This window comes from Aquarana catesbeiana, linkage group LG02 (assembly GCF_042186555.1).
Source record: "Aquarana catesbeiana isolate 2022-GZ linkage group LG02, ASM4218655v1, whole genome shotgun sequence".
Taxonomy (NCBI): domain Eukaryota; kingdom Metazoa; phylum Chordata; class Amphibia; order Anura; family Ranidae; genus Aquarana; species Aquarana catesbeiana.
Genome location: NC_133325.1, coordinates 173468128 through 173489983, shown reverse-complemented (window position 1 = coordinate 173489983; position 21856 = coordinate 173468128). Strand labels below are relative to the sequence as shown.

The following is a 21856-nucleotide window of genomic DNA, read 5'->3' as shown; positions in this document are numbered from 1 at the left end:
TCCCCCTTTTTTAACACAATATTTTTGACATAAAAATAATATTTTTAATGATCTATTATCCTTATTGTGCCTATAAAGTCTTGGTGTCTGCCCACAGTCTCTTGTTTTCCCAAACTAACTGATATTAGACGTGGCACGTATGACCTACTCCGTATCCGCATGACCACTATGTGATGATACGTTCATAATCTATTTAAAGTGTTACTAAACCCACAACAGTATAATGAGTCTGTATAGGCAGCAAAGCATGCTTGTTATGATCTGTGGAGCCTAAGGGGTTAATCCTCTGCATTATGTATAAAGGCTGTGTGATCCGGTCTCTCTGATCCTCCTCTTCATCCACTGACTCCAGTCCATTTCCTGATATAACAGAGCATTAGGGGACAAGCTACACATGCTCAGTTTGGTCTTTATTGCTAGAGAGTTTTTTTTTTTCTTGGGAGAGTGCATGTGATCAGCACAGGGCCAATCAGCACTTTCTAGACAGAGGGTCAGGGGTCCTGCAGCCTCATAGGTCAATCAGGGGAAAATAAAAACTCCTCCTACAAGCTTTAACCTGACATTGATACAAGTCACACGACTGTTTTAACTGCTGATGAGAAAAGCTATTTAGCAGTTAATAATTACTAAAATGATTGCATTTTGTATATTCTGTATACTGTGGGAGACCAGATATAGTGAATGCAGGGTCCTGGGTTTAGTAAAACTTTAACCACTTAAGGACCAGCCTCGTTTTGGATTTTAGGCGTTTACATGTTTAAAACAGTTTTTTTTGCTAGAAAATTACTTAGAACCCCCAAACATTATATATGGTTTTTCTTCTAACACCCCAGAGAATAAAATGGCGGTCATTGCAATACTTTTTTTTTTGCACTGTATTTGCGCAGCGGTCTTAAAAGCGCACTTTTTTTTTGGAAAAAATTCACTTTTTTGAATAAAAAAAATAAGACAACAGTAAAGTTAGCCCAATTTTTTTTAATATTGTGAAATATAATGTTATGCAAAGTAAATTGATACCCAACATGTCACGCTTCAAAATTGCGCCCGCTCGTGGAATGGTGTCAAAGTTTTACCCTCAAAAATCTCCATATGCGATGTTTAAAAAATTCTACAGGTTGCATATTTTTTGGTACAGAGGAGGTCTAGGGCTAGAATCATTGCTCTTGCTCTACCGGTCGCGGCGATACCTCGCATGTGTGGTTTGACCAGCATTTTCATATGTGGGCGCTACTCGCGTATGCGTTCGCTTCTGCGCGCAAGCTCGTCGGGACGGGGGGGTTTTAAAAAAAAAAATAATATTTTTATTTATTTTACATTATTTTATTTATTTTTACACTGTTTAAAAAAAATTGTTTCACTTTTATTCCTATTACAAGGAATGTAAACATCTCTTGTAATAGAAAAAAGCATGACATGACCTCTTAAATATGAGATCTGGGGTCAAAAAGACCTCAGATCTCATATTTACACTAAAATGCAATAAAAAAAAAAAAGTCATTAAAAAAAATGACACTTGAAAAAATGTGCCTTTAAGAGGCGTGGACGGAAGTGACGTTTTGACGTTGCTTCCGCCCAACAGTGTCATGGAGACGTGTGGGCGCCATCTTGGCCTCACTCGTCTCCAGGCACAGGACGGAGACGGATGTGATCACCTCCGCCGCTACCAACGGCTCCGGTAAGCGGCGGAGGGCATCGGATCGCGGTGGGGGGGGGGGGCCTCTCCCGCCACCGATAAAAGTGATCTCGCAGCGAATCCGCTGCAGGGACCACTTTTATCTGAAAGCCGGCCGCCGCAGGAAAACGGGGATACCGGGGTTATGGCAGCTAGCTGCTGCCATAACAACGATATACCCCTTCAAAGTTTGGACGTACATCGTTGTGCGGCGGTCGGCAAGTGGTTAAAGTGGTTGTTAACCCAAAAGTATAAAGAACTGCCAGCCTCTTTATTATATGCTGGCATAGCACACTGTATTTGTCTTTTATAAAAAAAGAGGCATAAATACCTTTTTAGCGCTATCTTCAGGCCAGTCACGTGACTTGTGGCCTGTTGTACAACTCCGATACATGGCTACTGCAGGAGGGGCCGAGATCTCTCTTTTGATGTCAGCCGGGGAGGTCACATGGTCGCCCAGCCCCTCCTGCAGTAGCCCTGGAGACCAGCCAAGAGTCACATGACCGGTCTGAAGACCTTAAAAGGTATTTACATGCCTCGTTTTTATAAAATATTTATACAGTGTGCTATGCCTGCCTATAATAGAGGGGCTGGCAGTGACCATTTCTATATATTTTAATTTCTACTAATAGCGACAGAGTGGGGGGGCAGAGACACAGAACACAGAGCTGACAGGGAGGGAGGGGGTAAGGGGGACAGAGGAGAGCAGAGAGGAGAGCTGCAGATGACGAAGGGACGTAAACTGACCACGGTGGTCAGGGCTCAGCAGCCCTGATTATCGTGGTCAGTGCAGAGAGAGGGACATAGGAAGTGGCAGGATCAGCCAGGTTTTTTACAGTTTAGAGAGGGGCAGATTACACAGCACAAGCACTGTGCTGTTTAATCTGCTTTAAGGGAACAGGATCTCTATTTTGTTTTTGGGTTAACAAACACTTCAAGTATAATGATAGTACAGTATTCATACAAGGCAGAAACTATTACATCCAGCAATGCTTTTCTATTTTGGAGTTGGTACCCCTGATTAAATTGAATTCTTACTCTCCCAAACATGAGCATTTTATATCAAATGCACTTCAGTGGTGGTCTGTGGATTAGTATGATGTATGATTTAGTCTTCAATGTTGAATGCGGCATCTGATTGTTCTTAAAGATTTTTTTTAATGAGAGAGTACATTGTGGTCACTCATATTAGGAAGTCACACATAAGCTGTAATTAGCCTTACTTCACTACATGAAACTTTTTTCTTTTTTTTTAAGTTACTAGGGGGTTATGTGATATAGAAGTATACTGTAAGATGCTTGAGGACAGTAGGACAGAAAGTGAACGGCAGGTAAGAATTACAGTCCGGTCCAATCAACAGGGTTTCCGTGAACAGATCCCCTGCTAAATCAGAGCAGAATGGAATGGATGTCACTTTTGTGATATCAGAGTCCTTCAGTTTTTTTTTTTTTTTTTTTTTTGCTGTAGGAGGTTTTGGAACCATATTAATTTCATGCGTCCATTTACATTCGATTACCTCTGCTCCTCCACATTCAGGCCCAAAAATAATGGAAAAGAATGCCGACCTTTTACGTTCTTACTTTTTTTTTTTTTTTTTTTTTTTTTATTATTTGGACATACTCTGAGGTAAATGAATGTGCTAAAACTTATAGCATTTTGTCCAGAATGAATTCTGGATCTCCGATTCATCATTCTGATGGCTCCCATCCTCCAGCATGCATTAACAATCTGTAGAGCATCTGTGGTCAGTAAAGGAGATGCTGCTGTTCAGAGTTTTCTTAGAACCAGGGGTGGAGGGATAGGAGCCTAAGCACACAACCATTATTGCCACCAATCTCAGGTTTATCAATTTCCCATGTCATCTATATATATTTGATCCTTTTTTACAAAATTTTAGGCCATACATCTACTTCTAAAAGGAAATGTTTTTTTTTAAGGTTGGGATTAAAACTCAGCTCCATCTGAACATGTGTGTGTGTATATACATATTTATTTACAGATTTCCTGTAACAAAGGAAATGTGTATAGCCCTTAGTTCTATTTCAGTTCAGTTAATGGATGGTATGAAGATCAGTATTTTTAGGGAAGTTTCAAGCATACTTGCAAACATTATAAAAATGTTAAACAAGACCTCATTGAAAACTACTGTCCTGTTTGACCAGTGCAGTTTCAAAACCATATCCAGAATTAGGCTGTGTGAGCTACAATACTTGGCCATAAGTGAAGAGGAAAGAAAATCTCTATACTGAGCTGCTTCTATTTTGTCATGTGACTCAGGAGCATGTTGAAGCATGCCAGAGCCATAGGTTTCCATAAATGAAAGCTGCTTGAGGTAAACAAGAATGGCGTGCCTAATCCAACCTAAATGAACAAATCTATATTCCTCATGGTTTAACAAAATTTACATGCTTGGAATTCATAAGCTTTGGGCATGTTTAAATTTTTAGGACAAAGGTCAATTGGCAAGTTTTTTTGTAAGATTATAAACATTGTGTTTACGCTTGGCATTAAGGTCACAAATCTGAAAGATTGAGCACTCAGCTGATGCTTGAAGGCTAATCTCACGTTCAGAAAGTGTGTCCTACATCACATGAAGGACTTAGACAACAGAGAGTTGTTGTACTGTAGAGTGAACAAGCAGCAGTAAGCAGCACATTGTCTAACTGATCTTTACAGCTGTGTAAGATATCCGTGAAAAGGTATTATACCATACGGGAACCAAACTGACCACGACAGTGCACAAGTCAGAGCAGAAAGAAAAGAACTGATATTATTTTTTCGTAGAGGTATGCAGTTCCCTCTCTGTCTAATGAATCCTGGAGGGAGAATATTTAGCCAATGTAAAACACTATAATGGAATACAGAGCATGCAGCCTACTCCCTGTAAAAGATATACAGAATTACTGTAGAATTCAGGAGCCAGTCAGCTTGATTTGTAAGTTAGCAGGCATCTGTAGAAAAGTGAAAACTGTTCCAATTATGGTAGTATTGCGTTATGTTTTCAATTTTAGAAAGATGGCATTTGGCTTGACTGAATCAAGATCTTGGTCCAGACAAGCATTATAATCAAGCCTGATCCAGTCGCAAGGCAAAAGAAAATCTCGTCTTAGGTGGTGCCTTCCTTTCACATGCATGAAACAAAGTTCTCAACTTTCCTCTAGACCTTGAGCGGTCTCCTCAGTTTGCTTGTCCTTTGTGGACTCTACGTAATTTAAAGGAGAAGTCCAGCCAAAGCTCGTTTTGCTGGGCTTCTCCTATGGATCACAGGAGTTCAATTCCTTTTGCACTCCTGTGACTTGTTGTCCGCTCTCTGCTAACATCACAGAAATCAGTCCAGGCACCGTATCATCCTGACAATAGAAGTCTGGATCCACCAGGTGCCTGGACTAACACCCGTCTCAGCCTCTCAGCGAGCCTCTGAAAGACTGAGACGGCCGCTCCCCGCCACTCCACAGCTCAGCGCTCCAGTGAGCGTGGAGGAGCAGAGAGGAGAGCTGCTTATTGACAGTCGGCAGCTCTCTGCTCTGGGATCCGTGAGAACTGAGCCATCAGCGATGTTTTATCACTCGGTTTTCAGTGCAGAGGTGCTGGGGGATGCTGGATCTACCTAGGTAAGTATGATACTGAAAAAAAAAAAAATCCCATACTTCTCTTTTAACTTGCCCGCTATCAAGATTATCTATACAGATGAGAAGGGAACTTGAAGTGCTTGTCTGGGCAAGATAAAAAAAATAAAACATGCAGTACTTCTCTACAACACATGTATCTTTCCCATTTGTTACCGCTTTTACAAACATTGCAAGTAACAGAAAATACCTGTTAATCTGCTAGAATTAAAGGGAGGCTTCTAACATTTGTAGCTGATAAACAAATACAGTGCAGGCTTCATAGCGTCATAAAGTAACCATTTCTCTTTTTACATAGAAATAGGACAACTGGTGCCCAATCGCAGAGATTTCCCAACCAACTGGAAATCTGTGAATGCTCTAAACGGAACTTCTAACAGCAATGCTATTGGTCCCTAGAAAAAATATCTACATGGCTCTGACTGTACCCACTTATGTCAAATGATGTTTAAGACCCCTTTCACACTGGAGGCATTTTCAAGGAGCTAAAGGGCTAAAAATAAGCGCTGCGTAAATTGACGGCGCTATATAAGTACCTGAAATAAATAAATAATAAATAAAAATAGCACCTGAAAATGTCCTCCCCTGCAGCCCCAGTGTGGGAGCCTGAGTGCATTCACACTGGAGCGGTGCGCTTGCAGGACATTAGAAAAAGTCCTGCAAGCAGGATCTTTGGAGTGGTGAATACACCGTTCCTCCACTGCCCCTGCCCATTGAAATGAATGGGCACCGCTGCCGAAGTGCATGCAAAGTGCTTCGGCAGCGGCACTTTGCAGGCACTTTTAGCCCTTTCTTTGAAAATTAGCGGGGGTTAAAAGTTCCCCGCTAGCAGCCGAAAAACGCCGTTAAAATGACGGTAAAGCGTGGCTAAAACTAGTGGCGCTTTACTGCTAATTATTATTATTATACAGGATTTATATAGCGCCAACAGTTTGCGCAGCGCTTTACAACATGAGGGCAGACTTTACAGTTACAATACAAATCAATACAGGAGGGATCAGAGGGCCCTACTCGTTAGAGCTTACAATCTAGAAGGGAGGGTCAAGTGGAAACAAAAGGTAATAACTGTGGGGGACAAGCTGATGGAGAAAATGAAAATACAGTTGTTAGGTGTGGGTAGGGTAGGCTTCTCTGAAGAGAAGGGTTTTCGGGGATCATTTAAAAGCTAATAAAGATTGGGGTAGGACATTCAAAAGGATTGGAGAGGCTTTGGAAAAGTCCTGGAGGCGAGCATGGAAGGAGGTAACGAGGGAGCTAGAGAGCAGGAGGGGTTGAGAGGAACGAAGAGAATGAGTAGGTTGGTATTTAGAGACTAGGCTAGTGATGTAGCTGGGGGCGAAATTGTGGATGGCATTGTATTTAGTTAGTATTTTGAATTTAATTCTTTGGCCGAGCAGAAGCCAGTGGAGGGATTGACAGAGAGGAGTGGCAGACACAGAGCGATTGGTAAGGTGGATGAGTCTGGCAGCGGCATTCATGATGGATTGAAGAGGTGATAGACTATGTAGAGGTAAGCCAATGAGAAGGGAGTTGCAGTAGTCGAGGCGAGAGATGACCAGTGAGTGAATTAAGAGCTTTGTTGTGTCATTGGTTAGAAAGGGGTGTATTTTGGAGATGTTGCGGAGGTTGAGGCGGCAGGATTTGGACAGTGATTGGACGTGTTGCTTAAAGGAGAGCTCAGAGTCCAGGACTGCACCTAGAACCTTAGCATGTGGGGATGGGCTTATAGTTGTGCCATCAATTTTGACAGAGATCAGGGGAAGGGGCATATGGGGGAGGAAAAATTATAAGTTTGGTTTTGGATAGATTGAGTTTGAGGAAGTGGTGTGACATCCAGACTGATATATCTGATAGTAAATTAGTGATACATGAGGCAACAGAGGGAGTGAGCTGAGGGGTAGAGAAATAGATTTGGGTGTCGTCAGCATAGAGGTGGTATTGGAAACCATTGGAGGCTATCAGTTGACCCAGGGAGGAGGTGTAAATTGAAAATAGGAGAGGTCCAAGAACAGAACCTTGGGGGACCCTAACAGAGAAAGGAAGAGGAGAGGAGGAAGTAGAGTTGTAAGAGATGCAAAAGGTGCGGTTGGATAAGTAGGACGAGAACCAGTGAAGAGTACAGTCACGGAGACAAAAGGCGTGGAGTTTTTTGAGGAGGAGGGGGTGGTCAACCGTATCAAAGGCACCAGAGAAGTCAGAGTAGGAGTTAGAGTAGTGTCGATTGGTTTTGGCTGTTAGTAGATCATTTGTTTTAGGAGAGCAGTTTCTGTGGAGTGTTGAGGACTTAATCCAGACTGAAGGGGATCAAGAAGGCTATTATCAGCGAGGTGGACGCTCAGTCGGTTGTAGACCAGACGTTCAAGGAGTTTGGATAGGAAGGGGAGCAAGCTAATGCGGAGCGATGTCAGTTTGAAAGGGGTCTTAAAGGTACACACTGTTAAATATACATTGGCTCTTCTATTTCTGTATGTGGATGATGACACTGTAATAGTTTTTTTTTTTTTTTTTTTTATTCTTTATTAAAACAGTCTCTTTCCAAATCAATATACAGCTGTCACATGACCCAGATTTTTCCCAGCCTGTCTGCAGGGAAACAATGGCAGGAGGATCTTCTAGTCCTCTGCTGCTGGCCACATGTTCAAAATAAAAAAACAGCCTTTGGAATACAGAGTCAAAATACATTAATATCAAACTGTTTTAAATGGGCATACAAATACATTTTTTAAATCAAATCTTTATTATTTTGTGGAAATAACATGGTGTGGGTGGATTTTGCCAGTCACAGGCTGTGTCACCCCCTCCAGCCTGTCTTAGAATAAGAGGGAGGTGAAGCTTCAATCAATCTATGTGTAATATCCTGCTCCCATTGTGTTTATCTGGTTAATGGGCATGGAGGAGAAGGAAGGGAGTTAGCTGTCCTTTTCCACTGTGTATATGCCCATGTGTGACTCGACTCTATAGTCACATGGGCTGCTCAGATGTGATAGGAAATGCTCATCATAGAAACTGACTGAAAAGTGACATGTGCAGGGTTGCGACCACAGCTGCAAAATCCTTAGCTGAATTGGGGACATGAACAGAAGATGGAGAACAGCAGGATCACCCAGGTTTTTTGTAGAATACAGAAAACAAATCTCATAGTGACCGAGTGCGTATGAACAGCATGTAATACAGCATTTATTGATAGTTTTTTATGATGTAGGTTTAGTGACATAGCTAAACTCCAAAAAAAAAACAAAAAAAACACACAGTTAATGCATTTATGGGTTCATTAGAAAATAAATTACAATACGTTTTTGTACACAACTGATTTTGACTGTAGTTTTCTACTACAGCGGTTAAGGAAGGGCCAATGCCGCAATGCTAATGAGATGGCAAGGCACACTTTAAGAGTAGGAGAGAGCAGAGGTCCTACATAGGAGCTCTCTTACCATTTTGAAGATAAAAGAGCTCCTGTGTAGGTGTGGCATCTACATAATCAGCTTAGGCTACTTTACAGCATGACTGATGGTGCCCTCAAAGGGCAAGCTAGTTTGGCTCCCTATGAAAAAAAAAGGAGAATCAGTTAGGGGGCAGGGGTGATCAGGACAGTTTTTTTAACATGCCTGATCAGCCACTGCCACTGCCCAATATAGTGTGTGGCCAGCTCCGGGGCACCTACAGAGCTGAAATGGTCATATAATTCATCTGAAAGCAGTGAAAACATCTTCACCCTGTAAATTTTACACCTCTTCCATGAAAATCATTAGCCTCTCTCGAACACAGAAGTTTATAGAAAAGCTGTGCTGCATGCTACATTGTGAAGATATGTATATATATACATTGTATATCTCCACAAAGAAAGCCAACATCCTTCACCACTCCAGCTCTATTTATTTTGATGTCTAGGGTAATTGTGTAGTGGTGCTAGTCTGGGTGTAATTATGATTAATGACTCAATATTCATGGTTGTCAAACTGTGAAATGTATTATTACCCAGATGTTGGTGATGGTTGCGCTTGCATGATCCCTTTCTGCTAGAGGGGAAAGGTTACCATTTGACCTATGTACATATGATGGCTGTGTAAATACGGACACCCACTCTCTGTGTACAGAAAGTATTGGCAGGATATTTTGTGAGTGTGTAAACATCCACCATAGCTTTTGTCTTGCTTGTGTAATGTGGAAAAGTTTCTGCTTTTAACATTAAGTACTTAAGTCATAAACCATTATTTCAATAAATAAATAAATACAGGCGAGACAGAACAAGTCCAACCTTTAGGCTATATTAGGAAATATGCAGAGGAAATAAGGTTTTTCATATTGTCTTTCAAAGCTGAATTTCTTCTTAGTATTCTTGCCCATTCTAGCATGCAAAAAAACAGCTCAAGGAGTAAAGTGTAAAATACAGAGTCCAATGCCCACAAGTAATCGAATGCTATAGGTTACTACATTTGCACATTGCTCCTTATTGAGTGAACCCATTTGTTTACCTTCACATATAGATGTATTATTGCAAACGGAAATTCCATTTAGAGAAATCCTTCAGAGAATTACAAACCTGTATTCATAGGTGTGCGCAGCCTATTGTATTGGGGTGTACACCTGAAAGCCCCAACACATATGCCTTTGTGACATATTAACCGTCTTCTTCCCCACTCATCCTAATACAATGGGGGGAGCAGGTGAGCACACAGGGGGACCTGGGCAGCAGAAAGAACAGGAACTGGGACAAGAGGGGTGGCATACATTAGTACCAATCCCCTGTATTTTTCTCCCATGACAGCTGAATATTGGTGAGAAGATCAGGAGAAGCCTACTTTCACCTACTGCAGAAGAAAATACAGATCAGTCCCTTAATTTCCACTCCAGCCGCCTATCCTGTCCAGGTTCTGGGAGTCGGCAAGTAAGGATCGTGGCTTACCTGTCACCTGCCCACAATTGATGGGTTGCCAACTCCAGGATTAGGGTGTGCCCAGGCACACCTGGTACACCCCTTGCGCACGCCTATGCCTGTATTCATTTCCTTTTTTTCTTTTTTTTTTTTTTTAAACTAAATTCTGGGGTGATCAAAAATCCTGCTCCACCGCAAGGATTAAATGCTTGTATATGTGTTAGGTTAATTGGATCCTGTCTAAATTGGCCCTAGTATATGTATGAATGTGAGTTAGGGACCTTAGATTGTAAGTTCCTTGAGGGTAGGGACTGATGTGAATGTACAATGTATATGTAAAGCGCTGCGTAAATTGACGGCGCTATATAAGTACCTGAAATATGTGTAGGGTACAGGAAAAAGCACCTTTTCTTGCTTGATTCCAAGCTCCCTCAGGCTCTCTCCAGGCTGTAGGACTGGAGCCCACAGCCTTTTCTCTCCTAGGTGGTGGAATGCCCTTTGACATCATCAAGTACAATGCAAGGCTCTGCATTTAAAATTCAACATTCAGTTCACAAGCAAGAGTGTAGGGAAGAAGAGGAGAATAGGGCGTACTACCTGCATGCTAAAGTGGTAAATATGAAATATTCTTGTACAAAAAAAAAATAAAACACTATACTTTCTATTTAGGGCATTTAATCAAGTTTAGTAAAGGTGTACCACAGGGAAGCATCCTATAGTTATTTTAAATGGAAAACCTAGAAAGTGGTGGAGAATAGACATGTGCTTTCATTTCGTTACAATTCTTTTTTTCTAATGAAAATGAAATTTTCAGAGATTCAGATGTATACGAATGTACAAAGAGTAATGTAGCGGTGTGGTGCCACTAGTTACGAACATCCACCATATCACCCTGCTGCCAGATCTCCATATATCACCTCTGAGGCAATGAACAGTCATTTGCTTTGTTTTGTTTTGTTTATTGGGGGGTAAAGGTGTATATGGGATGCCCATAGATCAAATTACTTTGCCATCATATTTATCATTTTAGAGCTTTCTTTGAGCCTTGAAGAAATGATGCACATGTATAACATCTACAGTCTCTTCCCTGCATCTCCATGCAGATTATTGCTCATCCTCTGCGTAACTCCTGCAGACTATTGCTTCCAGGAATCCTTCCCACCTGCATAAACTTATTCTGAAGCACATTATGTTTCCTGTCACATCCTCTTCTATATGCAAAAGATCCCACTCTAAATAGTCTCTAATGCTGACTTTGATTGCTGCTACTAGGCCAGAGGTCTGCAGTACCTCTCCCCGGAGGCCTAGTAGTTTAATAGCAAGTGCTGAACGGTGGACTACTGTTCCCAGCTAGCCCAGCTTGCAAATCCTGCGCCCTCCGGCCGCATCGATTTGACACTATAACCCACAGTCTCTCTTCTGTTCCAGGACTGCTCATCAGTGACCGTGTAATGATGAGCACTTCATCCATGACCATGTAAGGACAAAGTTCCCTCACAGACTTCCTGGCATGTCTCCACATCCAGCCCTCCACTGTGATACACTCACTGACCTTTGTCTGCCCCGAGTCCATGGTGGAGAACTTAACCAGACCATACGTTCCGACAGCTTCTCCTGCCCCTCTGCTCCAGGAACCCCTCATCAATGACCGTGTAATGAGGGGACTTCACCCATGACCAGCTCTCCCGGGCCTCCTCCCACAATTGCCCCCCCCCCGATGGGGGTGCCCTCCTGCTGCTGTTTGATACTCCATTCTCCACTTCTCCCGGCCAACAACTCCTTCCAGTAGCCTGTTATGTAGCTTATATGGGAGGCCTGCTCCCTGCCAATTCCAGTTGGGGATTGGTCAGGGCTCCTCACATGAGCTGCCTGCCACTCCAGTTCTAGGCCCTGCCCCTCTTCTAGAACATTCTCCCTGGAAGCAGGGGAGGCGCCTCAGAACTAAAGTACAGGTGGTCACACCCACTGCTACACTAACCACTCCCTGCCCCCAGATCAAAACAAACAGGCCTAGCTTGCAGAATAGGCCTGCCTAAATTTACCTGTACTGACAGAATATACCAAAAATCCTCACTCTAGCACCTACCTTTGGTAGAGGGTGCTACATTAAATTACCTTTATACTTCATTACTACTTTTTTTTTTTTTTTTTAACTGTCCCCTAATATATACTGTAAGTACTCTATATATTCTATTTTGTCCTGATTATGTATTCCACATGCTGCTTTTACCTGTGTGCCAGAATACTACATACCATACTCTTGATTATATTACACATGTGCAGTATTGGCGAGAATGAAATAAAAATAAATATGACTATTTTCCTCATCTATCCTTTTATATTGCTGCTAAGCTGACCCTAAATATCTAAAAGATATGCTTTTTGACACATTCCCAGCTTTTGTTTCTGCTGTAATCAGAAGAATGTCAGGGATGTATGAAGGTTGGATAGAGCGGCTTCCCCATGCTTTTGCTTTCACAGATGAGGCATCCTATCTGGAGGGAGGGAGAGGGATGAGTATATATGAATGGGGGGATGTTGTCTGGAAACTATGCTAAGTAGCCGTTTGCTGTTCAGCTGGGAATTCTGTGCACAATCACCTCCAGCAGCACCTTTATGTATTTCCATCATTTTATCTCTGTAGACCTGTGCTTGAAGTCTGAGCAGAGGAATGATGTCTGCCACCTAATCAGTCCAGAAACCATTTAAAATTTTTTTTCCAAATGCGATGTAAATGGTTATGAAATTAATGTTGTGCCCTCAGGACTGGTTCTCCTCTTTAACATTAAACAGAAATTATAACTGAAGAATTATGATTTAAAAAACACTGCTGCTTTGTCAGTATGTCAGCACTTGATGTACTCACGATCTGTACAACTACAGCCTACCTCATAATGAGACTTATTGAATCCTTTGTGTAAAAACAAAAGAAAATAAAAACGTTGCAAACTGGTCAGGTTTTACCTTCCAATTTTGCCATTTTATAATTGTAAAGTGACAGGTTTCATGTGGATGGTTGCTGTGGGCAACAGGCCTTCTTTCCCTTGAACAGAATTGCACAAATGAACTTCACCCTGTGAGAGCATTAGAAAACCTGGTATGATGATATCTCCACCCCTGAAAGCAACCCACAGAATGGTAAATGCAGAGAGCCAGCAGGCCAGTTTCATGCTTTCACATTGTTGTCTATTGTTCAGTGACATTTTTATTTCCTTTTACCTATCCTGACTCAAGTTTCAGCTATGTTCCCATTGAAATATGGTGCTATTTTGAAGAGGGATGGGATCAAACTGTTTTGTATGTAATGTTCATGTTTGCTACCTGAATTCTTGGTTGAAATTGTATTTGCAACACAATCTGGTGACCTCTGTTGATCCAGGGCACCGGAACAAAGCCTGTCCCTCCATTGCTAAGTACTCCTTCAACATGGCTACTCTAGAAACTGCATATAAGGTTCTTCTAGGATTGTACTGGGTCCTGGCCCAGATAGGGAGTTTGAACCCATCCTATAGTGACAGGTGCTTCGGGAGTTGTGGCCAATGAGGGGATGTTGTACACATTTGGTGTTCCTGTCCCTGCCTCACAAGGTTTTGGTCCAGAGTGTTTGGGCTCCTCTATCCCTTGTTCCATATACCCATTCACAAGGATGCCAAAATTTGCCTTGTTGCACTGCCCGATCCAGGGATTGTTATCATACCAACAAAAGTTGGCGTCTTATCTGTTCATAGTTGCTAAACGGTCGATAGCCTGAGCTTGGAAGAACCCCTCTGATTCATTTGTCAGGGTGAAGAGCATTTTGACCAACCTTATGATCAATGAAAAAATTTCTTACATGATTCCAACTAAATTCCTTTAAGTATGATCACCCTGGTGGTCTTGCGCTCTCCCCACCTTGCATCCAAACAAACAACAAACTGGGTCTCTCCTAAAGACCACTTCGTAATTCCCCCATCCTGCAGGACGACTCCTCACTCCCTCTCCTTCCTCCCCCCTCCCCCTCCCCCCTCTTTTTTTACTCTCTCCTTCTTTTTCTCCTCCTTTGTTACTGAGGCTAAGCTTATGGCTGCCCTCTGTCTTCCCCCCCACTAGACCTAAAATATTTTTTGCACCTTTTCTGCTAATTATTCTCCCCGACCCCATCGGAGGGCTGTCCAGTAGATCTGCACACATATTACCCTCTGATGTAGTGCACCTGCAACATGGGCTCTCATTGCTGGCCCTTGGGCTTAGGCGACATGTGTGGACCTTCAGTTAGTTGCCCTAGGTCGCTCAGTTTAATTTAATATTCATAGAAGTTACCTGATCAGATTTTTTCAGCCCATGCCTTTTTGATATGTTTAATATACTATACCCCTGCGTGGGGGAATGGTTTTTATGTTGTCATTCTCATTGCTATAGAGATTATTGTACCAGAAATTGCATTTGCAACATCTTGACTGGCACACGAGCTGGTTTGGCAATTATTGCTTAGGCCTCTTGCCTTGCAGCTCTAAGGCACCGTTTTGTTTCTAGTATCTGCACTTACTGGAAGGTTTATTGGCTTATGACCAAACTCTTGCTGGTGTTGGTGTGTATCAGTCTTTGTTTTATTGTGGAAGAAAGATTTCAGTAGACCCTTTACTGTAGCAGGAACTAACTTAAATAGTGTTATGTACTCCTAATAATCCAAAAAGCTTTAATAAAAAATATTTTACTTAAGTTTGTAGTGATAGTGCAGACTTCGACGCACTAGAGACCATGTGTATAAACATATGGGGACTTCCAGTGAATTCCATACACCCTCTGAGTGCTAACACAAATGTTGGCATTGGCAGGGTGAGCTGAATGGCTTGGTGAGTGGTAAATTGAAAGATTTCTAGTGATGCAGGCTCAAAAGTACATTATCTGCTGCACAGAATGTGATTTGACTCTGTTGGTCCCATCCCTGGCCCCTGCAGGGAGCATAAGAACCATGTGGTGTTTTGCAATATGAGCAATTGGTGCGTTGCACTTGGGTACTGAAACCATGAATATGTGCCTGTCATTCAAAATTTTGCGCTTCATACCAATCAGTATGACAGTAAACAGTATTTTTTTTTGCCTTAAATAAGTCCCCAGCTCCAATTCTAGGAAACCTAAATTACATCATCATTACTCAGGGTTTTTTGTGTCCAGTCAGTAAAAGCTAAAAGGACCAAAAGGGCTGCACCCATCTTCGTAGAGAATTGCCATCTATATACAGACTTTAGGGTTTTTTTTTTTTTTTTAATAAAGTAACCCAGGGGTCTCCAAACCTTTCTAAACAAAGGGCCAATTTACTACAGTTCAGACTTTAGGGGGGCAGGACTGTGCCCACTGGATGTAAGCAATGCTCCATCTTTGACATTAGGAGCAGAGAGAGTGCCCAATTGTTGGTGTCCATGGCAGGAATAATGCCTCAAGGGCCAGGTAAAGGCAAGCAAATGGCCGCAGTTTGGTGACCACTGCAGTAACTAACAATCATGGGATTTTTTACTTTCAATTTATCTTATATATAGTTATGTCTAGAAAAATACTCTGATTTCTCTTTTAAGAACATAAGCATTCCTGAAGGCATAAAAAACATTTAGTACATCTCTAGAATATATTTATTTTTCCCAGTGCTTTTTCTCTTTTAAACCTGTTGAAAATATAAAAAAATAATTGTTGGTGTGCTCCTACCTTCCCCTTTGACTTGACAACAAAGCTTTGAATTTTTAGGCACATGTTGTCAGCTCTGCCTACTTCATTTCTGATGTCTGATAGACCTCTTCCTATTTCTTCCCCCTCCTCCTGCTCTTCAAAACCCCTGTTTGTGCAGAGACACAAAGCACTGGAAGTTATCGGATCACAAGGTTTCTGGTAGAATCAGCAGGTATTTTTTGCACTTACCGAATAGATATAACAAAACACTTTCTGTGGTATATTTAGTAGAGCAAAAGAGAGTAAATAAGAGAAGTTTATTCATTGGATTTAGATGCACTTTAAAGAGGTTGTAAACCTCGGGGGGGGGGAAACCCTGCAAGACAAAGGCATAATGAGCTAGTATGCATCGCATACTAGTTCATTATGAAAGCCTTACCTTAGAACGATTCCCTGGGTCTGCGTCGGCCCCCGAGTACAGCGCGGACATCTTCCACTGGAGTTACTTCCGGGTTTGTGGCTCTGGTGCTGTGATTGGCCATGGCCACGATGGTGTCACTCCCGCGCATGCGCGCAGTAGCCGCCGGTCACGGCATGGCTCCTGAAGAAACGGTACCAACGGCCCGTTTTTCAGTGTGCATGCACCAATGACGTCGGCAGCAGCACATATACTCAATATCTCCTAAACTGTGCAAGTTTAGGAGATATTCAAGGTACATACAGGTAAGCTTACCTATAGGTAAAAGTGGTGTAACAGGGTTTACAACCACTTTAATACGTTTTAAAAATAAGTAAATAGATGGCCTTTGGCCTACTTGGTGACAGTTTCATTAAAGATGTTTGAGTAGTAAATCTACCAATTTTTCTCAAGAACTCTATGCTAATATTTTTTATTGTTCCTATTTTCAGGTCCACAGAGCAAAGTTTCCAAATGCCAGCCAAATGAACATAACTGCCTGGGCACAGAAGTGTGCATACCCATGAGTAGGCTGTGTAATGGCCATCCGGACTGCTCCGATGCCTCAGATGAAGGCCCTTTCTGCCGAGGTAAGTCAATAGCAGTGCATGGAATGTGCTATAAGCCAGTTCTTAGAAACGATGACACAACATGCCCTTTTCTTAAAAGTACAAATACCTCCTCTGATGTATTGTGATAGCGAAAAATTTGAACATTTAAAATCTTATGTTTATTAGATGAGAGAAAGATGCCCTGATTACAAAGAACAAGCTGGTGAATATAGCAGTGCATGGAATGTGCTATAAGCCAGTTCTTAGAAATTATGACACAACATGCCCTTTTCTTAAAAAGTACAAATACCTCCTCTGATGTATTGTGATAGCGAAAAATTTGAACATTTCAAATCTTATGTTTATAAGATGAGAGAAAGATGCCCTGATTACAAAGAACAAGCTGGTGAATCGATGTATGTAAAAGCATATATTTTCATCCCTGTAGTGTAACTTCAGGGCCGTCTTTAATACTGATTGGACCCTGGGCAAAAATTTTCTTGGGGCCCCCCCCCCCCCCCATGCAATTTCACTCTCCATCTGCTCCGAGACATACACTAAATAGCAGCTAGACTTAAAATCAGTTTACTGTATCAGATTAGGCAGCAATTGCTATTGGTTGCCAGTGGTTACAGCATCATTACTAGTTACTGACTGGTTGCTAGAGGTTACAGCACACATTATGGCTCACTGATTAGTTGCTAGAGGTTACAGCAAATTATTTCTGCTTGTAAATTGGTTGCTAGAGATTACTGTACAGTAATACTGCTCACTGATTGGTTGCTAGAGGTTACAGCACATCATCTCCTAACTGCAGGGGGCCATGATATACATATGAATGCCACCTTCATTTACATTTTAATGCCGCCGGCCGCAGCTATTTACTTATGAATGCCGCTGCTATTTACATATGAATTCCGGTTATTTACATGTAAAAACAGGGTCTGCAGGTGAGTCATCTGTACACAACAATAGGGCAGAGCTGGGCAGCATTAGTAGCAGCACTTCACACTGAGATATCGGGACACAGCACAGGACTAAAACTTCAAGGGACGAGGGAATTTAAACTGGGATAGTTGGCAAGTATGAGGCAGCTGTTTTGGGCCCCACAACAATGACAGGACCCAGGGCAGCTGCCTCATTTGCCCTGCCTTAAAGATGGCCCTGTGTAACTTTGTAATGTCTTATTGCTCTTTTTGAGCTTCCACTCCACCCTCACCCCCAATAACCAATAGAATGCATACTTTTTCCATTGGGAAAACCTTGCATATTTGTTAGTTGTCAATGTAAGCAGACATAGTTTTTCTTTAGCTATTTTTAATAGATTCAGAACTGTAATAAAACAATGCTTTTTATGTAGAGTGTTTAACAGATACCATTCAAGCAATGGTGCATTGTGCTACTGCCTGTTCTGCTAAACTATTTTTGATATTCTGGAGCTTCCCTGAGAGTTTACAATATTAGTGTCCTCATAATTTGACACACACAACTTTTGAAGCTGTGCCCAAAAAAAAGACCCATCACCAGCATTGCATATGCACATGCCAGGAAGTGTTCTGCTAGTTCTCAGGACGAATTCAAGACAAAAAGTTCATTTTGCAGGATACTGCTAAGGCACAATTTAGGTTTTTCCTATAACAAAGCAAGCCTTTACTTTTTTGCGTTCAGGTTCACTGTAATGTATCCCTTTGTGTATTATTTTACTCTGTTTAGATCACCATCTAGTTAAATAAACTGCTTGCTCCAGCCTTTTATTTTCATTTATTACATATACCTGTTAGATTGTATGTATTTGGTTAAATAATAAATTCAAGTAACTGAAAAATGTTACACTGTTGAGCGCAATTTGTACACTGTTACCTAAGCTCTGAATTGTGGTGCCATACCTATAATTGCACTAAAAATACTGGATGAACCCTCTGCACACTTCTATACCATTTCTAGCAAACTTTGCAATTAAAAATGGGGATATTTAGTTCACACATATTGCACTACATGTAAGCTGGCCAACTGCATCAAAGTAATCCCTCTTTAGCTAGTCCTATTCTGCTCTGCTGCTGCAAATGCTACAGTGGACACAATGCTGACATAGGGCAAACAGACACAAAATGGGGGGAGAACTACAAGGTTTAGGTCTGGCCACCTGGTAGTTCATATGCATGTACAAGCTATTGGGATCTGAGCACTGTTACTTTTATACCTATATTTGCAGTCACAGTCAGACAGTACCCAGGTGAAAAGCCTGCTAATCACATTGCAATCGGTGGGCTACATTTATTTACTCAGCATATGTCTTTTTAAATTCTAATTGCATTATATGATGAATAATAGAATCTAGCCACTATGGTTTAAAAGCACTTTGCTGTTAAGGTAATACTAAAGTCTTGTTTTTTTTTTTTTTTTTGTTTAAAAATGACAAACATGGCATACTTACCTGCTCTGTGCAGTGGTTTTTGCACAGAGCAGCCCAGATCCTCCTCTTCTCGGGTCCCTCGCCTGCGCTCCTGGCTCTTCCCTCCTGCCGAGTGCCCCCACAGCAAGCAGCTTGCTATGAGGGCACCCTAGCCGTAACGCTTCTCTGTGTCTCCATTCAGACATGGAGCCGCGGCTCTGCCCCATCCCCTCTCTCTCCTCATTGGCTTACTGAATTTGATTGATCGCAGCGGGAGCCAATGGTGCCCGCTGCTGTGTCTTGGGAAATTAGGAGGAAGAGTCCCGGGCAGCCGAGGCTCTCGTGCAACATGCTGGATCGAGACGGGCTCAGGTAAGTATGAGGGAGCTGCTGCACACAGAAGGTTTTTTATCTTAACCGCTTCCGGACCAGCCGCCACAATTATACTGCGGCAGGTTGGCTCACCTGCGCGAGCCGTCATGGCTGTATGTCAGCTCTTTAACCACTTCCGGAACCGCCGCACGCCGATGTACGTTCAAACTTTGCCGGTGGATATCGTTGTTATGGCAGCAGCTAGCTGCCATAACCCCGGTATCCCCGTTTTTTTGCGGCGGTCAGCTTTCTGATAAAAGTGGTTCCTGCGGCAGATTCACCGCGAGATCAGTTCTATTGGTGGCGGTAGAGGGGCCCCCCTCTCCCGCCGCGATACGGTGCCCTCCGCCGCTTACCGGAGCCGTCGGTAGCGGTGGAGGCGATCGCGTCCGTCTCCCTTCTGTGCCTGGAGACGAGTGAGGCTAAGATGGCGCCCACGCCTCTTAAAGGCATATTTTTTTCAATGTCATTTTTTTAATAATTAATAAAAGTGACACAACTTTATTTCTTTTTTTAAACAGTGTAAAAATAAAATAATGTAAAATAAATAATAAAAATACAGTTTTTTAAAAACCCCCCCCGTCCCGACGAGCTTGCGCGCAGAAGCGAACGCATACGCGAGCAGCGCCCGCATATGACAACGGTGGTCAAATCACACATGTGAGGTATTGCCGCGACCGGTAGAGCGAGAGCAATAATTCTAGCCCTAGACCTCCTCTGTAACACAAAACATGCAACCTGTAGAATTTTTTAAACGTCGCCTATGGAGATTTTTTAGGGTAAAAATTTGACGCCATTCCACGAGCGGGCTCAGTTTTGAAGCGTGACATGTTTGGTATCAATTTACTTGGCGTAACATTTATATTTCACAATATAAAAAAAAATTGGGCTAACTTTACTGTTGTCTTTTTTTTTATTCAAAATTGAATTTTTTTCCAAAAAAGTGCGCTTATAAGACCGCTGCGCAAATACGATGCAAAAAAAAAGTATTGCAATGACCGCCATTTTATTCTCTAGGGTGTTAGGAAAAAAAACTAATAATGTTTGGGGGTTCTAAGTAATTTTCTAGCAAAAAAAAACCTGTTTTAAACATGTAAACACCTAAAATCCAAAACGAGGCTGGTCCTTAAGTGGTTAAGAGGTATGCAGAAGAATACATATCGACCTAAACTGAGGAAAAAATATATATTTTTTTTTTAAAAATTGGGATATTTATTATAGCAAAAAGTAAGATATTGTGTTTTTTTTTTTTTTTTTTTTTTGTTTTATTTTTTCAAAATTGTCGCTCTTCTTTTGTTTATAGCGCAAAAAATAAAGACCGCAGAGGTGATCAAATACCACAAAAGGAAAGCTTTATTTGTGGGAAAAAACGTATGTCAACTTTGTTTGGGTACAGTGTCGCATGACCGCGCAATTGTTGGTTAAAGCGACGCAGTGCCGTATCGCAAAAAACGGCCTGGTCATTGAGCAACTAAATCTTCCGGGTCTGAAGAGGTTAATGCATTCTAAAAAAAAAAGCTTCTGCCTTTTTAGAACCACTTTAAAATTATTTTTTCTGCTGTCTGTGTTCCGCTGGGGAGATTTCCATTCACTTCCGGTCTCACAGATGCAACATGAAGCAAGAGGAAATTTCCCTAAACCAAATCCCCTCCTAGACCATTGACACCTTAACAAGTGTACTCACTGGAAGTTTTTCCCTTTATTGCTGCTCTGGTTACATCTCAAAATTATGTTTTTTCTCTCATTTTCAGTCCAGTGTCTGTGGTCACTAGGACAATTAAGAGGCTGATTTCCCTAAAAGGGACACATGCAGCAAGAAAACATAATCCCTCAGCAAAATGAAAAGAAAAAAAAGTTTTAGATAAACATCAAATGGTTAACAGAATTGCCTAGCGAGTTTGTTCAATTTTCCATTGTGCAGAATCCACCTGGCCAATGCAGAGTTTCTTTCTTTCTTGCTATGACACAGTGCAGATGCTGGAAGTCAAGTGACAGAAATTAATGCAGACTATAATCTATATGATTTTTGTCAGGGATGGAAGGAAACCTTGACACCTGTTATATAAACTCTGCTCAGATGCTCTTTTCTGGAATTTGTGCTTAGTGTTAACTTTTAGATTTAAAGTTAAAGGTAATGCAATATTCCAGGAGGCTAGAAAAAATTATAGAAGCCTTGTTGCTGGGTTTTGAGAGCAAGCTAACAAAATTAGGCTTAAATGGATAATGCAAGTTTATGAAAAGTATTAAATCCAAGGCTGAAGTTTCTTATTCC

General features: G+C 41.7%; 1 protein-coding gene across 1 annotated transcript in view; it reads left to right on the top strand.

The window, feature by feature from the left end:
* LRP1 (LDL receptor related protein 1) overlaps nucleotides 1-21856 on the top strand; it is a 523305-nt gene that overhangs the window by 122481 nt on the left and 378968 nt on the right. Inside the window, exon 3 of the mRNA XM_073613827.1 lies at nucleotides 16722-16859. Coding sequence (XP_073469928.1) covers nucleotides 16722-16859 — 138 coding nt within the window. The remainder of the gene's footprint in view (nucleotides 1-16721; nucleotides 16860-21856) is intronic.